Source organism: Poromitra crassiceps (assembly GCF_964638095.1).
Source record: "Poromitra crassiceps genome assembly, chromosome: 10".
NCBI classification, from domain to species: domain Eukaryota; kingdom Metazoa; phylum Chordata; class Actinopteri; order Beryciformes; family Melamphaidae; genus Poromitra; species Poromitra crassiceps.
In genome coordinates this window covers 14,877,524-14,894,529 of record NC_139631.1, presented here as the reverse complement: position 1 = coordinate 14,894,529, position 17,006 = coordinate 14,877,524, and the positions used below count along the sequence as shown (strand labels likewise).

At 44.1% G+C, this 17,006-nt stretch overlaps 1 protein-coding gene across 1 annotated transcript in view; it reads right to left on the bottom strand.

The window, feature by feature from the left end:
- ipo11 (importin 11) overlaps window positions 1–17,006 on the bottom strand; it is a 222,691-nt gene that overhangs the window by 111,422 nt on the left and 94,263 nt on the right. Inside the window, exons 20-22 of the mRNA XM_083644271.1 lie at window positions 14,373–14,486; window positions 10,456–10,571; window positions 4,755–4,831 (exon numbers count right to left, since the gene is read on the bottom strand). Of these exons, the coding sequence (XP_083500397.1) occupies window positions 4,755–4,831; window positions 10,456–10,571; window positions 14,373–14,486 (307 nt within the window). The remainder of the gene's footprint in view (window positions 1–4,754; window positions 4,832–10,455; window positions 10,572–14,372; window positions 14,487–17,006) is intronic.

The window sequence follows — 17,006 nt, the reverse complement described above, 5'->3', positions numbered from 1 at the left end:
CAAAATGAATTTAGGCCCTGACTGTAATACAGAAGTTGAATTTGAAGTTCAGCATTAATACATTTGTAATTTTTTGTCTTATATTTACCTTTGTGTGTTATTGCAATATAAAACTACATAATTGAGAATCGATTCTCGATTCTGGAATCGAGAATCGTTGGAATCGAGAATCGATTCTGGAATCGGATCGTGACCCCAGGAATCGGAATCGGATCGGATCGTGGCTTAGCCGGATCGGAGCACCCCTATTCAACACTATCATCCCAACTACATTAGTCTCCAAGCTCCATGACCTGGGCCTTGACCAACACCTCTGCTCCTGGATATTGGATTTTCTGACCGGGTGTCCCCAGTCAGTCAGAATGGGAGCACATCAGTCATCCACTGTGACACTGAGCACCGGTGTACCCCAAGGCCGAGTCCTCAGCCCCCTCCTATACGGACTTTACACCTCCGACTGTGTACCAGCACACAATTCTAACATCATTGTCAAGTACGCTGATGATACCACCGTGATTGGCCTGATTTCTGATAACAACGAGACAGCCTACAGAGAGGAGGTCCAGCGACTGCTGGGGTGGTGCTCAGACAACAACTTATCTCTTAATACCAGCAAGACCAAAGAGCTCATCATTGACTTCAGGAGGAGGGGTGGTGAACACGCTCCTCTCCTCATCAATGGAGTAATGGTGGAGAGAGTGTCAACCTTTAAGTTCCTGGGTGTTCACATGTCAGAGGACGTTTCATGGACTGCCAACACCACTGCGCTGGTGAAGAAAGCACAGCAACGGCTTTACTTTCTGAGATCATTAAGAAAGGTAAAGATGGATAAAGACCTGCTCGTTACCTTCTACCGCTGCAGTATCGAAAGTATCATCACGTATGGCATCTTCACATGGTACAACAGCTGCACTGCCGCAGAGAGGAAAGCTCTGCAGCGGGTCATCAACTGCGCCCAGAGAATCATCGGAGCCCAGCTGCCTCCTCTGGACTCGATCTACAGCTCCCGCTGCCTCCGGAGAGCGACCAACATCAGCAGAGACCCGACTCACCCCTGCCACTACTTGTTCTCCCTCCTGCCCTCTGGACGGAGGTACAGGTGCATCCGTGCCGCACTGCCAGATTAAGGAACAGTTTCTATCCTAGTGCGATATTAGCCTGGGTAAACCCATCCCCCACGTGACCTGCTCTCAGACCTGTTCTCAGTCACTACGCTAGTGACTGGGAACTGAGAGAGCAGGTCACGTGGGGGCTGGGTTTACCTAGGCTAGTGCGATATGCCTCCTGAACCAGCCTGCCAACAAACGTCAGACCCGCATCTGACCTGCACTGACACTGACACATTAGTTTATTAGTTTATTGTATGCTGCTACATCTATTTATTGTTTACACATCGCACTTTAATATCATTTAGTAAGACGCACATGATACGTATGCTGCACTTTAATGTCCTATGTTATGACGCACATGATACGAATGCTGCCCCTTCTTAATACTTATTTTATTCTATTATCTTGTCTTTTTATCCATTGCATGTGGTAGTATGTAGGATAAATTTCTTTTAGACTTAGTTACTTTTTTTTTTTTTTTTCCTCCTACGTAGCTTGGTACTGCACACAATGAATTTCGTTGTACAAGTTGCAATGACAATAAAGGTATTCTATTCTATTCTATGTTTGAGTGTTGAGCTGTTTGTGTAGCTCATAAGATATCCAAAGGGACAGTATGGTGCCCTCTATATAGGCTCACATGGTGCTAGCCATGACTTCTTCTAGGGAAGTGCACAAGTCCATTTTCCCATGGTCAGCTACTCAGTGCATGGTCTGTGAATGCTTTAAAATTCGGTGTGTGGTGAAAGTTATCCCAGGAAGCAAATACAAGAGGGTTAGCTTCTTTTATTATCCATCCGTAATGCATTCTTCTATTTCATGTGGTTTTCTTTTACATATTGCTAGAGATGCCCTATATGGACAAACCAATATTAGCCTATCCTATGCACTATATCAAATGAAATTGAGACACCTGTCTATCAATCAATCACTCGCAGCCCCTCTCCTTCCATCCATACTCAAGTCCCCTAACTTACTCATCCTTCTGTTTTAGCGCTGGGCAATATATCGATATTAATCTACTTATCCCTTCCTTTTCTCTTATGTCACTCGTCTCCATCCATTCCCCCTGCCAGCACTCCATAACTCATTCATTTAATGTATCCAGTCATGCATCCACTACTCCATTTGGTCTTTCACGATTAGGGTTGGCAGCACGATGGACGATGGCATCGACCATCGTTGATGCTGGGCCGACCCCCATCGACCTCGGAGCCTTCTACATTGGACCACCATGATTAATTATCTGTTTGAATTAAAATTGTGCAGTTTTAATAATAAAGAATGGCCAAGTCCACTTACCGTGACACGCGGGTGATGCGCCAGCGGCATTAAACAAGCGCACCCATTTCAGAGAAGCCTCCCCTCCCCCTCCCCCTCCCCCTCTGCTTCTCTGAACTGGGTGCGCCTGTTTGATAACGCCTGCATGTCCCCCACACGTGAGAAGTCGGTTGTGTTGTTGTTGTGACAAATGTTAAGATAAAGAAGAAACTTCACGTTCTTTCCTGTTTCAACCCAAAGTGAGTACAAGTCTTCAACTGTGAATTTAACTCGCCTGTTTCCATGAAGTCGCTCCATTACATAGTGTAGGCTGCTGCTGCTGTGTTTCTATCTCTCCTTAACTCTCTCCCTCTCATTAGGTTCAAACCTGAGCCCACGCGAATCTAACATTATATCCGTCAGTAATCCTGTCAGTTTTCGGCCAGCTACTTAAATTCAACACACACACACACACACACACACACACATTGTTGGTCAGGATCTGTAACGTTATCATTTGTTTTGCGCCGTTCAATATTGCTGGTAGTGACAGCCACTGCTTCAGTCGCCTGGCTCTGTGCTGTAGCTGCCCGCCGATCTCATGTAGAGCTCAGCTGTCCTGTTGTTCACATTAACGACGATGCCATCGTCCATCACGATGTTACACTGTGGAACCATCACGATGGTTATTTGGTTGACATCGCACAGCCCTATTCACGATACACTACATGTACCTTTTCTTGATCCCCTAAATTCCTCCCTACTCCATTGCGTTCATCCATGACTCCCTAGATGTGCTGTGTGTCCCTGAGATTCCCCCTCCAGACTGTGTGATGAGCTGCTCGGCTACACTAGTGTCCACGTTTGTTTGACTCCCTCACTGCATACAGGAGAACCAAATCAATACACAAAAGGCCCACGCACGTAGGGACAGATACACACATGCACAGTCGCCAAGGTCAGTGTCCCATTGTACCAGGGCTGTGATAAATCACCCAGCCAGTTGCAGTTGCAATCAGCCGCCAATGGGTACTGCCGACAAACCCAGGGCAGTAGCTCTACAGCCTTGAGGCTACTGCACAAAAAAGAAAAGAAAAGAAAAGTGACTGTAGCCTGAAGTAAAACAAAGTATGATTACACATAACCAGGGTCCAAAATTACATGCAACTTTTTTGTCCACCAGCCAAATGGCTAGTGGATGAATGAAACACATCTACCAGCCACTTGCATATTTTACCAGCATTTGGCTGCAGGTAGGTGTTAATTCTGTACCCGGCACATAACGTGTGTGTGTGTGTGTGTGTGTGTGTGTGTGTGTGTGTGTGTGTGTGTGTGTGTGTGTGTGTGTGTGTGTGTGTGTGTGTGTGTGTGTGTGTGTGTGTGTGTGTGTGTGTGTGTGTGTGTGTGTGTGTGTGTGTGTGTGTGTGTGTGTGTGTGTGTGTGTGTGTGTGTGTGTGTGTGTGTGTGTGTGTGTGTGTGTGTGTGTGTGCCAATGGTGTAGCATGCCCATGGATGACATCAACTTATTCCCGCCTTCCTTTCTCTGTTACTCTATCATTACCTTGAAGTATTTGAGGATTTGATCATATAACACACACAAATACAAATACACACGGTAGCTTGTCTGTTGTGTGCAGCCTTGTTGCATCTAATTTGGTTTTGATGTGAAATATTGTGCCATCATGTGCTTTTTGCGCATCTGTCTTCTACACACTGTCCACGCTTCTATGTTAGGCTCTTTTCTATAATGTACCCGCCAGGTCATTGCCAGTCAATCAGAACGTTGCCCCAAGCTAATTAAGCTCACTGCCTTAGGTACTGTATATCAAGAGTGATGCTACTGTGACACCCTTAGGGGTGCACCGATCGATCGGCAAGCAATCTGTATCGGCCGATTTTGACCTCAAATATCGATCGGACATTTTTTTATATAAAAAAAAACAAAACAAATTTAAAAAAGCCCTATCACTAATCAGGCTTTCCAACGATATAAAATACGATGCCAATTGTTATTATTAAAGGGGAGAGATAATCGACCTAAAATAACGTTTCCAAACTTTCTTTGAGGAGTTTATATATCGGTGATCGGTAATCGGTGATCGGTCGATGATCGGTTGGGCAGATATTTCCCATAGGCGATCGGCAATCGGTGATCGGTGGGAAAAAACGTGATCGGTGCACCCCTAGACACCCTCCTTAGGTTATCCCTCATTCACTGTATATGATAGTGTCAAAAGGCTGTGGAGTTCCTTAGGAGGGGGAAAAAACAACAGGAAAAAAACAACAATCATTTGCACATACATGTATAAGATGTACAACCACACACAAGTACAACCGCACACACACACGCCCACACACACAAACAGAGAAAACTCCTGAGCTCACCCAGCAAAGCGGACATGTTCTGGAAGATTGGGAGCAGCTCGGGGGTGATGGCTGGACTGTTCTCCAATGTCACCAACCTGAATGAAGAGAGGGTGGAAGGAGGAGAGCAGACAGAGGAGGGAGAGAGAAAGAGCAAGCGACAGAATAAAAGTAAAAATGGGGACGGAGGATGTATAATAGATATGTGGTAAGTAGAAAAAACATTAAAAAAAAATGTCAGTCTGCACTGCTGCCGACCCTCATTTCACTGCTTAATGTGCGTTATTGGTCCTGCTAAAGGCTAATTTATACTCCATTTTCATACGGAAATAAATGCGTCTGTTTCAAACGGTGTAATCGTCACTGCCCACATACTTCCATGCGTCTTTCATGCGTTGGTATCATGTTAAGCCTCATTATTATTACATCCACCAATGGCCAGTAGAGAGTCAAATGTGTGAGTGTGTATGTGGTTCTGCTGCGTTTCATGCAAATTCGTAAGCTAGCTTTCAGAGGACGGACATAAATACACACGAAATGAAGGCAGAGTACGGACAGAAGGCTCTGTCCATCTCAGTCTCTGTCTTTAACGTAGAGTATAATTGGGCCTTAACACATTCAGTGCCACAGCGCTTCAGTAAAATTGTCTGGAGCCTGTGCCAGATTCACTTCCATTCAGTTGAAAACAGCTATAGAATTTTTTCTATTATGGCTATATTAACGGGGCTGGACTTTAATGAAACATTGAACACTCCTGCTTCTTCCAAAGAAGAAATTTTGTTTCTAGACAGTTCCATTATGAAATTACAGCCTCTCAAAAAAGTGCACTTTCAAGGGTTTTCTGTCGTTTTTTTTAACTTTCCAAGATATGGCCCCTTTTATGAATACCTTTTGCACTCTAATTTCGAGCACATTCACTGACTCTGGCTGGTGTTTTCTGATGTGGTGGCGTGTGGTGTGGTTTCTGTGAAGCCTGTGTGCCACACACCCCTCTCCCCCCCCCCCCCCCCCCCTCCCCCCTCTCCCCTCTCCACCTCTGAGCTGCGGGCTCCTCCCACACGCACAGAGTTTGTTTTCTCGTTTTTGCCCCGGACAGATCCCAGCGCCCATCAAGAAGGAAATGATGCGCGCTGGCAAACGCGACTGAACGAAAAGGCTTGGCCCGTTCGGCTTCGGATGCTGGCTTTCTAGGAAATCGTGTGGAGATAGATAGAAGCATAAGAGCTCAGTTGTGAGCGCGGATGCAGCCGAGCCCACTGTCCGCTGTAGACAGAGCAATATATACGGCTCTGGCAGAAAGCATGCATCGGTTTCCACTTTCTCCGCTGTCTCCTGTACAAAGTAAAGGATCTGAGGTGGGTGGAGCAGCTCCTGTGACGATGTTTAAGGTGGCGCCGTGTGATCCCTTGAAGGGATTCATGCTCACTGGCTAGGTACGACCTTAAACAGCAGAATTATGGAATAATATGAATTATGATTTTAGGACGTCCACAGACGTCCTTGGCACTCCTCGTTACTTTTTTTTAGGACGTCCACAGACGTCCTTGGCACTGAATGTGTTAAAGGATGGCTTTACCGTGGGGAATATGAATATATATCAATCTCACGCCCCTAAGGTTTTAGAATCCGTAGAAATTTTTTGAAATTGGAGCTTCACTGCCTGACCTATCAGGCATCTCTCACATTTTTAGGGAAGCCGGATGACGCGTTACGCGTCACCCGGCTTCCCTCCCCGCTTGCGGAACTCGAGCGCCTATGAACTACAAGTCTTGTGAGCCATGGTCCCGCCTCTAGAGGTCCTCCACGCCCCTTCAGAGCTCTCGACGAAAAGCAAAAGGCAGCCATCTTGTTCACCCGCATAGAATACTGTAGCTAGGTTAGCTTTCCATAGCTCCTTGCCAAGAGACCATTATCTCTGGAACGGAAGCACCAAAAGACACGGGACTGGCGGCATTGGAAAGCTCGTCAAATTTTACATCTAGTAGTAGGTGAGTTGAAGTAACGAAATCAACGCTGAGCAATGTACCCATTTTTACAGAAAATAGTTACAACATCAGATGCGCGTAACTCCTACGAAAATGCCTTAAAATGCATGAAAAAAAATTTATGAAGACATCTCCCGACATATATACTACCGTTTACATTTGGTGCAATTTGGAGGCAATTTTATTTTCGATTTATTTCTTCTTCTTTGTATCTTTTATTGTCGAAGCCTTCTTCTTCTTCTTCTTCTTTGAGTTTTATGGCGGTTGGCAAACATATATGTGCATTACCGCCACCTACTGGAGTTTGATATCAGCCAAATGCCTGAGGGGTGGGCATGAAAACGAAGGCCACGCGAGCCCAGTGCATTGTGGGAAATGTAGTATTTCGGGTCCCCGCACCCGCCCCTCCCCTCCACCACCCCCCCCCCCCCCTCCACACAGAGTGGATTTCTGGTGATATCTCTGGCGGGAAACAACCAATTTCAAAAATTTCAACGGATTCGAAAACCTTAGGGGCGTGATATTTAATATATATTCATATTCCCCACGGTAAAGCCGGCCTTTAAGAGTGTTGTATGTGTTGCTGCGACAGGAGAGGTACAAAAGGAGGTGAACTCTATATAAATCTCTCAGTCATTTATTTATTCATCCAGTACTAATCATATGTAATGTATGTACCTGGAACATAAAATACAATATAATCGTAAAAAAAAAAAGGAAGACAGATGATAATATCGTGCATCGCAATATGTGACACTTCCTTGCGCGGGACTACATCACAATATTAAAAAATTGACTTTGCTCAAGCCTAGCTACGCTACGGTACAATCGAGCTCCAAGTCACACTGTCAATGCGCTTTTGGCTTTTAACCTCAGTTACTCTGAAACCATTTACTAGGGCTGTGGCGATTCACTTATCTCCCGATTCGATACTATCACGATTCTTGGGTGCCGATTCGATTTATATTGCGATTCTTAAGTACCGTATTGCGATTCTACGATTATTGCGATTCGATATTACGATTTATTGCGATTTTTGTTTATTTTTTTCTTTTATTTTTTCAGTTTGTTTGCTTTTTACACTAGATTAGAACATGGGAAAAGTTTAATCATACACTAGAGACTGTATATTATATATCATGAGTAGGGCTGGGCGATATAGTTAAAAACAGGGGCGGACTGGGGTCATAATTCAAGCCGGGCATTAGATACCAAGCAGGCCAGGCCGATATGGGCCGATGCGCGTGAAATTTGGGCCGTTTGAAGCCCAATTTGGGCCGTTTGAAGCCAGATTTGGGCCGTTTGAAGTCCAATTTTACAATGAGATGCACCCACTTTAACCCTGAAGTGTAATTATTACTTCAGACTAACTAATAAAGTAATAAAACCACTAGTAAACCAGTAGGCGGCGCCTGGCCTGCTGTTCAGTGAGTGGCCTGACTGCAAGCACCAAATTTTTTTTTTTTTTTTTTTTTTGTGTGGCGATTATCGATTCTGGAATAAAAGATCGATTCAAAAAATCGTGACATTAAAAATCGCGATACTTAGGTGAATCGATTTTTTCCCCCACCCCTACCATTTACAGTCTATTGCAAAACTACTGCAAAAAAATCAGTTAGATGTCACATCCTTATCTCTAGCCAGCATATGGAAGTATTTATTCAACGAGACATGGCATAAAATGAATTTGACTCTTGTCACTAACGATACATCTCTGCAAACTTGGTAAAACCTTTTTTTAGATGTTACATTTAACACACATAAGAAACACGTCAGCAGAAGTAAAAAAAAAAAAAAAAAGACAGCTGGTGGATTTTGCCTCTGCAGATATTGCCTCTCACATGAATTATTAGTTTGATGTTGCACAAACTCAGACAGAAAGAGCAAGAGAGAGAGAGAGAGATGAGAGAGGGAAAACCAAATGGCAAAGGAGCAAAGCAAGGGGAAATGACACAAATCACTCTAAACAATGCTAACAAGTAATGTGGTCAAAACTGTTTCTCAGAGGGGATAGAAGACTGGAGGAGACATCAGTCAGCATGGCTTTTTATGCTATAAGCACACACAGAACACTGAATTCAGTTTGATGAATTCCTTATCTCCTGTAGAATATAAGGTTTTACATCTTATAGAAAAAAGCTATGGGATGACTGTTGTCAGGTGCTATTGACATATATTATACATACACTCTTGTGGGCCCACAAGAGTGTATGGTTCTATATCCAACTTTTCAACATTAAATCGCATGTGATTAACCAGCTGCTTGTATATAAGTTGTGTTCTTGGAAAATGAAGTGTACGGTAGTGTTGCCTATGGCTCCCTATTTAGATCCCTCCTCATGGTTTATCAATCTAGTGCAACCTTGTGGTGGATATCCTGGTGTGTGTGATCTACCAGTTGATCACAGCGTGCCTGTCTGTGGATTATGGAATGATTATGAAACAAGACAAGTGCAGATGCTTAAATACTATGCACTGACTGAAGCACTAATTCCCCCCAGGGGATCAATAAAGTTATTCTGATTCTGCCGACATGGTTCCCAGTTAAATTATCTTATTTCATTAACCATTTCCTTAACCAAAATGTAATAATGTTACCTACTGTTAAAGTTTGTAGGGCAATGGAAGATGTGTTATCAAGTTACTGTTTACAAATACCATTACAAATGAGTTTGGAGCAAATTGTGTAATATAGAATAAAAAAACGTTCACTTTCACAGCGAGACGGTGACTGAGACTCTCGTTAGCAGAGAGACTCTTGGATTGAGTACAATGCTGCTGATGTGCTGTGCATCTCCAAATGACAAACATGATGTGATGTGCACATCAGGTGCATTAGAGATCGATTTAAATTAATTTCTATACATTGACCAACTTTTGATTTTGCCCATGTATAGGAAACACTGCATCTCATAGTCACGACACAGCCACCCTCTAGAGGCCATCTGACATCTGCGGAATGTGGGTAGCGGTATGCAGTATTCCCATGTCACCTGCACCTCCTAACAATATAGTGCTTTACTATAATGTACTGTACTGTACACAGCTCATTGACTGTCATTTGATTAATCACCTGTTAGTTTATGACCATGTGTACATGGAACATGTAACATGTAGTGGTGTCAGCCACATGACAAATTACCTACGGCTCCATTAACCAGAGACCTTGCCTGCAAAAATGGGAATGCAGACATGGACATGGTCAGCCCATTATCTCTGTTATCTCTGTTATCTCTGCTATCTCTTATTATCTCTGTTATCTGTGCAGCGAGTGTTTCAGCTTGGTTTCCATACACACCTTTACACACTGTGCAATCAGTGAGTCAGTAAACAAGGGCACTGATGAGTAATCTAACCAAACGAAGAACAGAGGGAGAGGGAAAAGAAAGAGTGCTAAAAGACATTTGAAGTGTGTGTGTGTGTGTGTGTGTGTGTGTGTGTAATGTGCTCTGTGCAGTGCGAGGGAGCAGTAAGTGCTTGATAAACGTCTGCCTTGGGGACTGTGACAAGATAATGTTAGCATCAACCGGCTGACTAGCCCTGATATGTGCCTGCCAATGCCATGCTGTCTTTCCTCCCCTACTGTATATTGCAGGGGATGCCATGTCAACAGAACATGTTTAAAATAATTGTTTGTCCTCCTTTGGTTTGACAGTAATTGCTTCATCCTCTTCCAGTGTAGTGTGTGTGTGTGTGTGTGTGTGTGTGTGTGCGTGCGTGCGTGCGCGCCCCCCTACCAAAGCTCCAGTCCGTCCTCCAGCAGATAGACATGTGGCGGCTGGGAAACGTCGGTGCTCAGCTGGATGACAGGAAGCAGGAAAGGATATAGGTTCTTACTCTCTGCCCCCAGGCCCTGTGATAAGAGAGAAACACAGAAAGTCAACGTACTGTAGCGTCACAACAACATGACAGAGAATGCAGAGTGTGTGCTTGAAAGCTGCTCTTCATGTTTGAAACTAAGCGGTGCTCCTGGTTAGAACATGTGAGCAGAGAGTTTACAGTAGCTGCCATACAGTATGTTTCCCTGAAGCCACTCTGACCCACTCCATTTTGCTCGTACGTCACACACTATGTCACTGCGTGTCACACTATGTCACTGCGTGCCACACTATGTCACTGCGTGCCACACTACAGTATGTCACTGCGTGCCACATTACAGTATGTCACTGTGTGCCACACTATGTGTCACGGCGTGCCACAAGCACTCCTCCTCTTGCAGACCTGAGTGCACTGCGCCCACAAGCTCCAATTGTATATTGGTGTTGGAGCGTGCTCTGTGTCTCCAACAGAGGAGCAGTTTGTGCATGCGATAGGGTATGTGCACAAAATACAGGTTTTTTGGACAGAGTTCAATTGTTTGGTAACTAAACACATGATAAGGCTGCATGAGCTATTTAGAGAATTCTTACTGTATGTTCGCTTTTGGGCCCATTTACTTCTAGTGTTTGGGAAAAGGCTGAGATGGAACTGCAGTAGCTAACTCGTTTCCTGGCCGTACAAACTTGAGCGGCTAAAACGGAGCAGGTGCACAAAGCTGAATGGGCAGAATTTCAAGTGGTCCGGTCACATGCTTTGTAAAATAGAATGCATCACACATCACAACAGATTTTATTTTTTTGTCTCTCAGTCATAAATATACAAATGCTCGCTTCTAGACGATTACCACACACTTAATATAAAATTGTTTATCCTACTGACTGCAGACACATCACTGACGTCAGGACCTCTAATCTCACAGGAACTGACACAATTCAACCAAATCAAAGCCAACAACAATGCCAGACTCAAATCCTCATATTCAGTTCCAACTCACCTCTCAGTAAACCCCACTCTAATTGATTATTGGGGATCTCAATTCTGGGAGAGAACTTCTGATCCCCAAAGCAAAGGGAGGGGTTTACAGATGGAGCATTGGCCATGCCACGAATTGGGTTTTCCATGGGGTGAATTTGTTTGTTATTCCATATCTCACTTGCCCAAAGACATTTGAAGTTCCCCATAGCAAAAAAAATAACTTTGAAGATATACAGTTGGCATCCATGTTGCTGGGGGTCTCAGTCAAATGTGTCAGTCAAATGTGCGATCATTAGTCTGTACACTTAATTGTATAGAAAATAATGCTGTTACAGTATACAGTACATATTACCACCAGTTAAGACATTTTCAATCCAAGTCAATAGAAAACTGGTCCAATCAATTTTCTGTAAAACAGAGAATGTCTCATTTTAGTTACTTGCCATACTTATTTCCCTCAGCATGTTAGTTCAGCCATTGTTTGCGGCGATTGTTTTCCTTCATCTGTACTCTGGAAAAGGCTCCAACAAAACCACTCCACCAACACCAACTACTGTAAAAATCAGCAATATTCTTTTTACTCCAAAATAAAAGTGCAGTATTTGATGTAAATCAAACTCGTACAGTATGTTTTGGCAGAATTAGCTATTTCATGCCCCTTCAGCTGTACAATATCACTGCCCCCCCACAGTCTGCCAGATGTGTGCTTGTGTAAGTCTCTCAAATGGAACGTGTCTATCAGCGAGTGTTCCATCTCCCACTGAGGAGTAATGTAGCAGCAGCCACACAGGAGTCCAGATCTCTGTGATGCCTGATGAGAGTGTCTGTGTCTGCTCATCCTGTCCACCTGACACTGAATGCCACAATGCAGGCTGCTTACTAATACTGCTGCTATCTCAAAGTGCAGACTGGGATTTTGTCTCGGTTTGTGATTCCTCTGACAGGTGTGTATTTGATTCCTCTGACAGGTGTGTATTTGATTCCTCTGACAGCTGTGTATTTGCTAACTGAGTGATAAAACGCTGTTTATGTCAACACTGCATACTGTATGGGGAAAAACGTTTTGTCCATCGTTAGCGGTAGGGTATGGAACCGTCTCCCGCCCACAGTAAGGGAGTGCCCCACATACCCTACCTTCAAAACTAAACTTAAGGAATGGCTCAAAACTAACCAACACTGCACCCATAACAATAACCAATAGCCCCTCTCATAATTTCCTTGATTGCACTTTACTGTACTGTATAGGCACTTTATTGTACTGATATTGGACTTTAACTGTGCACTTTAACTGTATTGCTTTTATCTTGTTTGTGTGTATTGTTCTTATCCTGTGTATGTATTGTTATCCCTTGTGTATTTTTATTTTACTATATTGTTTTTATTCCCGTATTGTTTTTATTCCTGTAGTTACCTTGTAGTTTTTAGTTATTTATGTCCCGAGGACTGCGGGTGAAAACTAGCTTCGGCTAATCCCGGCACTTTTACTGTTGACATGTATGGATGATTCTATATGTGTAAACTATTTTATTAATGTGCACTGTCCTGTCTAACTAAACAATAAAGAAAGTAAAGTTTCACCACCTAACCAGGGGAATGAGCAGTAAGGCAGTGTAAACCAAGACCGGTTTATTGAGTATTTCCAAGATTATGATTCAAATTGATAACTATTGTGGTGATTATACCTTTCAATTCCTGGTGTGAAGCATTATTGTATTTGCAGTACAGCATGTGAGCAAGTTGACTGTTGAGAAATAGAGGGGGAAAGACAACAGACTGAGCCTCTCTCCAGCTTGCCTAGGTCAGATTCACTCCACAGCTCTTTTTGGGTGAGAGTATGGTGAGAAAAGGCTTTTGGAGTGTCACGGGAAGCCAGCCATTCTGGGCCCAGGCACCTGCCCAGAGCATCTCTGTGAGACAGATGGAGCTCAGTCTTCATTCAACATGTGGCCAGACACATAAAACCACACTTCCAGCCAGATCCACTGAGCACCACCACCTGTCACACTGCAGCAGATGTTAGCTCCACTATGAACAGCAAACATATTAAACTTCCACCTAAGCAGCCATCAAACCTAAAGAATCATGAATAAACTCCAATAACCCCCCCCCCCCCAAATGGCTCCATGCTACTTTCATCTTTACCTAATTTTTTCTTTTACCCTCATTTTACATAACATTTAGTTTGTGACCTCTTCTTCTGTGATCCTGGGAGAGACACAGCAGTCAGCTACATGTACTGTATACCTCAGGAATGGAGGTGAGGGGATCTGGATGGCTGCAGTGCTGTGGAAAGCCAGCCAGGTTTGGGCCCTGTATTAGAGTCATCAGTGGTGAAGCAGCTGGTACTGTACATTCCCAAATTGTGGCCATCTGGTTGTCTGAATTTCAGAACGCACACGGTGTGTGTGTGTGTGTGTATGTGTGTGTGTGTGTGTGTTTGTGTGTGTGTGTGTGTGTACCACTGTGTCCATCAGGGTGGGAATTTAATAATTTTAGGGGCAAGGCCATCTGGCCTTCGGCATTGCACATTTTCTAGGATGCAAGGCCACATGCCAGGGCACAAAGGCAATTGCTCTATTGACATTGTGAGGAGCGATTTTTCCGAAATGTGTTAAAATGAGCCAATGACACATCCTTTGCATAGGGCAGGCTACATTAAACTGAGACCACTGATGTGTTTAAAGCAACTGACAGTAGCAGACTGGTAGCAGGGCACATGCCAAGGTGGCCTTAGGGATCTCAGGGCATCACGGCCAGAGGGAGGGGCAACGGAGGCCATGGCCTCCATGTAATTCCCACCCTGGTGTGCACGCATATCTACCCATATGTGCCTGTGTGACTGCATGCATGCCTGCCATACCTGGACCAGGTGGATGAGAGTTGTGAGTATGGCACATCGCAGCATGTTGTGTTCCTCAGATTGCTTCCAAAGCAGAGGCAGATACTGAACCAGACAGCCCACGTATGGCCGGATCTGAGGAAAACAAAGGACAAAACTCAAGGTAATACAACAGCTGATAACTTTTACTCTTTATGTCCCCCTCCCATTTTCTCCCCAATGTAACCCTCTCCATGGTGGTAGTAGAGCTGCCGAAAATAATCGATTCAGAGATGCATCGCGATGCTTAATAGGACGATTCTGAATCGATTAACAAATATCAAAAATCGATTATTTAAAAAAAAAAAAAAAAAAAAATTTTTTTATAATTTGACGAAGTCTAGAAGGACTTCTGAGAAAACTCTTGAGAGCTGCTAGGTCACACGGATGAGAGCCCACGACTGTGAGGAACCATTTTGTGTGACTGTGTCTGTGTGTGAAAACGTCTCCGGAAGCTCTCGATCTCTCTCAGTAAGCTGGCGTCTGGCTAAATGCTGTGACATGGACAACAGAATGGAAGTTTACCCTTTACTGTAACAAACTTTGGTTTCGAGTTTTGTCTGGACAGTATATCGTCGCCAACTTTTCAGGAAATGAAACTGCCGGTCAGGCAGCAGGCAGCAGCGAGTGGGCACCTGCCTTCTAGAGCACGAGCACGAGCCGCTGTGTTCCAGGCAGCGGGGACGTGCGGACGGATCTCTTCACTCTCCCAAGCCCGGGGAGAGTGGCTCTGTCATGGGCTTGAGCAGTCTCGGAGTAATGTGACATTATTCTCGTCAGAAACCAGTTTGATTTGCATACTTTAAATGAGTTTGCAGCCCAAGGAGAACCCGAAAAAACCGTATTGATCTATTTACGTCAAATTAAATTACGTAAAGTACGGCAAAATAGTCATACATTCTGTCATTGTGTTACAGTAAAAATAAATGATTCTCCTTTTTGCTGGGAACCCCCTCAAGGAGCCCTGGGGGTCCCCAGACCCTATCACTGCCCTAGACAAATGAGATAAAGACTTAATATTGATGATTGTGGCCACGGCTTGCATCTGCCGTGACGGTGAGACTAGCCATCCCCGGAGGCTAGGGACGAACTTGAACTTCCATTCTTTCTAGTATTGTCAATTGCTCTTCTCCATGAATTATTGCCTCCTCAGCACACTATTATGTATACTACATCTTAAAGACCTTTTGAGCAGCTGCTATTGTGCCCTTCAAATATGTTAATATGTGGCTTGCATGATGCGAGGTGAAGTGACAGCACAATAGCCTGGACTAAATAAATAAATCCACAATTTTTAATATAAATACCATTTTAAAGCGACCTTATATTGCCATTATCAGGTGAATGGTAGGGGACAAAATATGATAGCAATGCCACTAAGAGACCTGATGTCTGTTTTAATTACACGTTAAGACATAATCTTGGTCTTTCTGCTACATTTACTGCCTGGGGTCAAGTATCTTACAACTAGAAGAAGTAGCTGACAAAAAGCCATACGTAATATATATTCCCACTGGATTGAGGAGGATGCAAGGCTTAGGAGCCCAAATGGGACCCGGAAATGGAGACCATCGCTCTCATTCCTCTGGGAAATTGGGAAATACAACGGGAGACAGTGTGATTTAGGTCCTCTGGTGCATCTGGCCAACTCCCCGAGACGGTTGAGAATGACACTCACTTATGTACTTTAAAGAGGTTTTCTTTCATTTGTCTTGTGCTGACTTTGCTTATCCCTCTCGCTCCTCTCTGGCAGGGCCGCAGACGCCGCAGGCGCATTCGGATTTTTTTGCTCGATTAAACCCTTAAAAAAAGGAGATGGCTAGGAGCAGAGAGAATAGCAATAAGAAACATAACATACAGCTTTGAGGAGAAGACTAAAAGCTCTTCATCTAGTCTTTAACCTCATAGAAATCCTACCAGCTGGGCCCGGCAGACTTCTTTCAGAGGCTGTAAGCTGGATCATTTTTAAAGCTAGAGTGAAGAGATACTGATATCATATGAAAATACAAGACCTAACGCATCCATCATGCTAGCTTGTCAGGAAGGGGCCTAAATACAGTAACGCTCCAAAGTTACAGTACGTCAAACTTTGGTGAGGGAAAACTGGCACGGCCATTTTCAAAGGGGTCCCTTGACCTCTCACCTCAAGATATCTGGTTCCCTGGGTACCCACAAGCCTCCCCTTACAGACATGTCCACTTTTGAATAATCCCATGCCGTTTTCTGCATTCAGTAAAATGTGTTATTTTCACCTATTGGATTTGAATATGTATACTGGGCTACCTAAACAGTCTTGGGGTTGGTATTGCTGCATACATTGGGTATGTATGGAAAGCTGCGACTCTTGTGGATTCAGCGAGCCCAATTATATTCACGTGTGATGATGCTAGTCATCATAGTAGCCAGTTCATTGTAGTGAAACAATTTTTTTCTAATTGGTGCATAATTAGTGGTTAATTACGCAGTGTAACCGCCGCTGGCGCACGCTCTGCTGTGGTCTCCTTGTGCTGTGGAAGAGTGTGGAGTGGACAAAGCAGATGCAGCCTCCCCCCAACAGGGTTGGTTGGTGATAGTGAGATGCAACAGCCACTCCTGCTTGAAAACCGTGGGTCACAG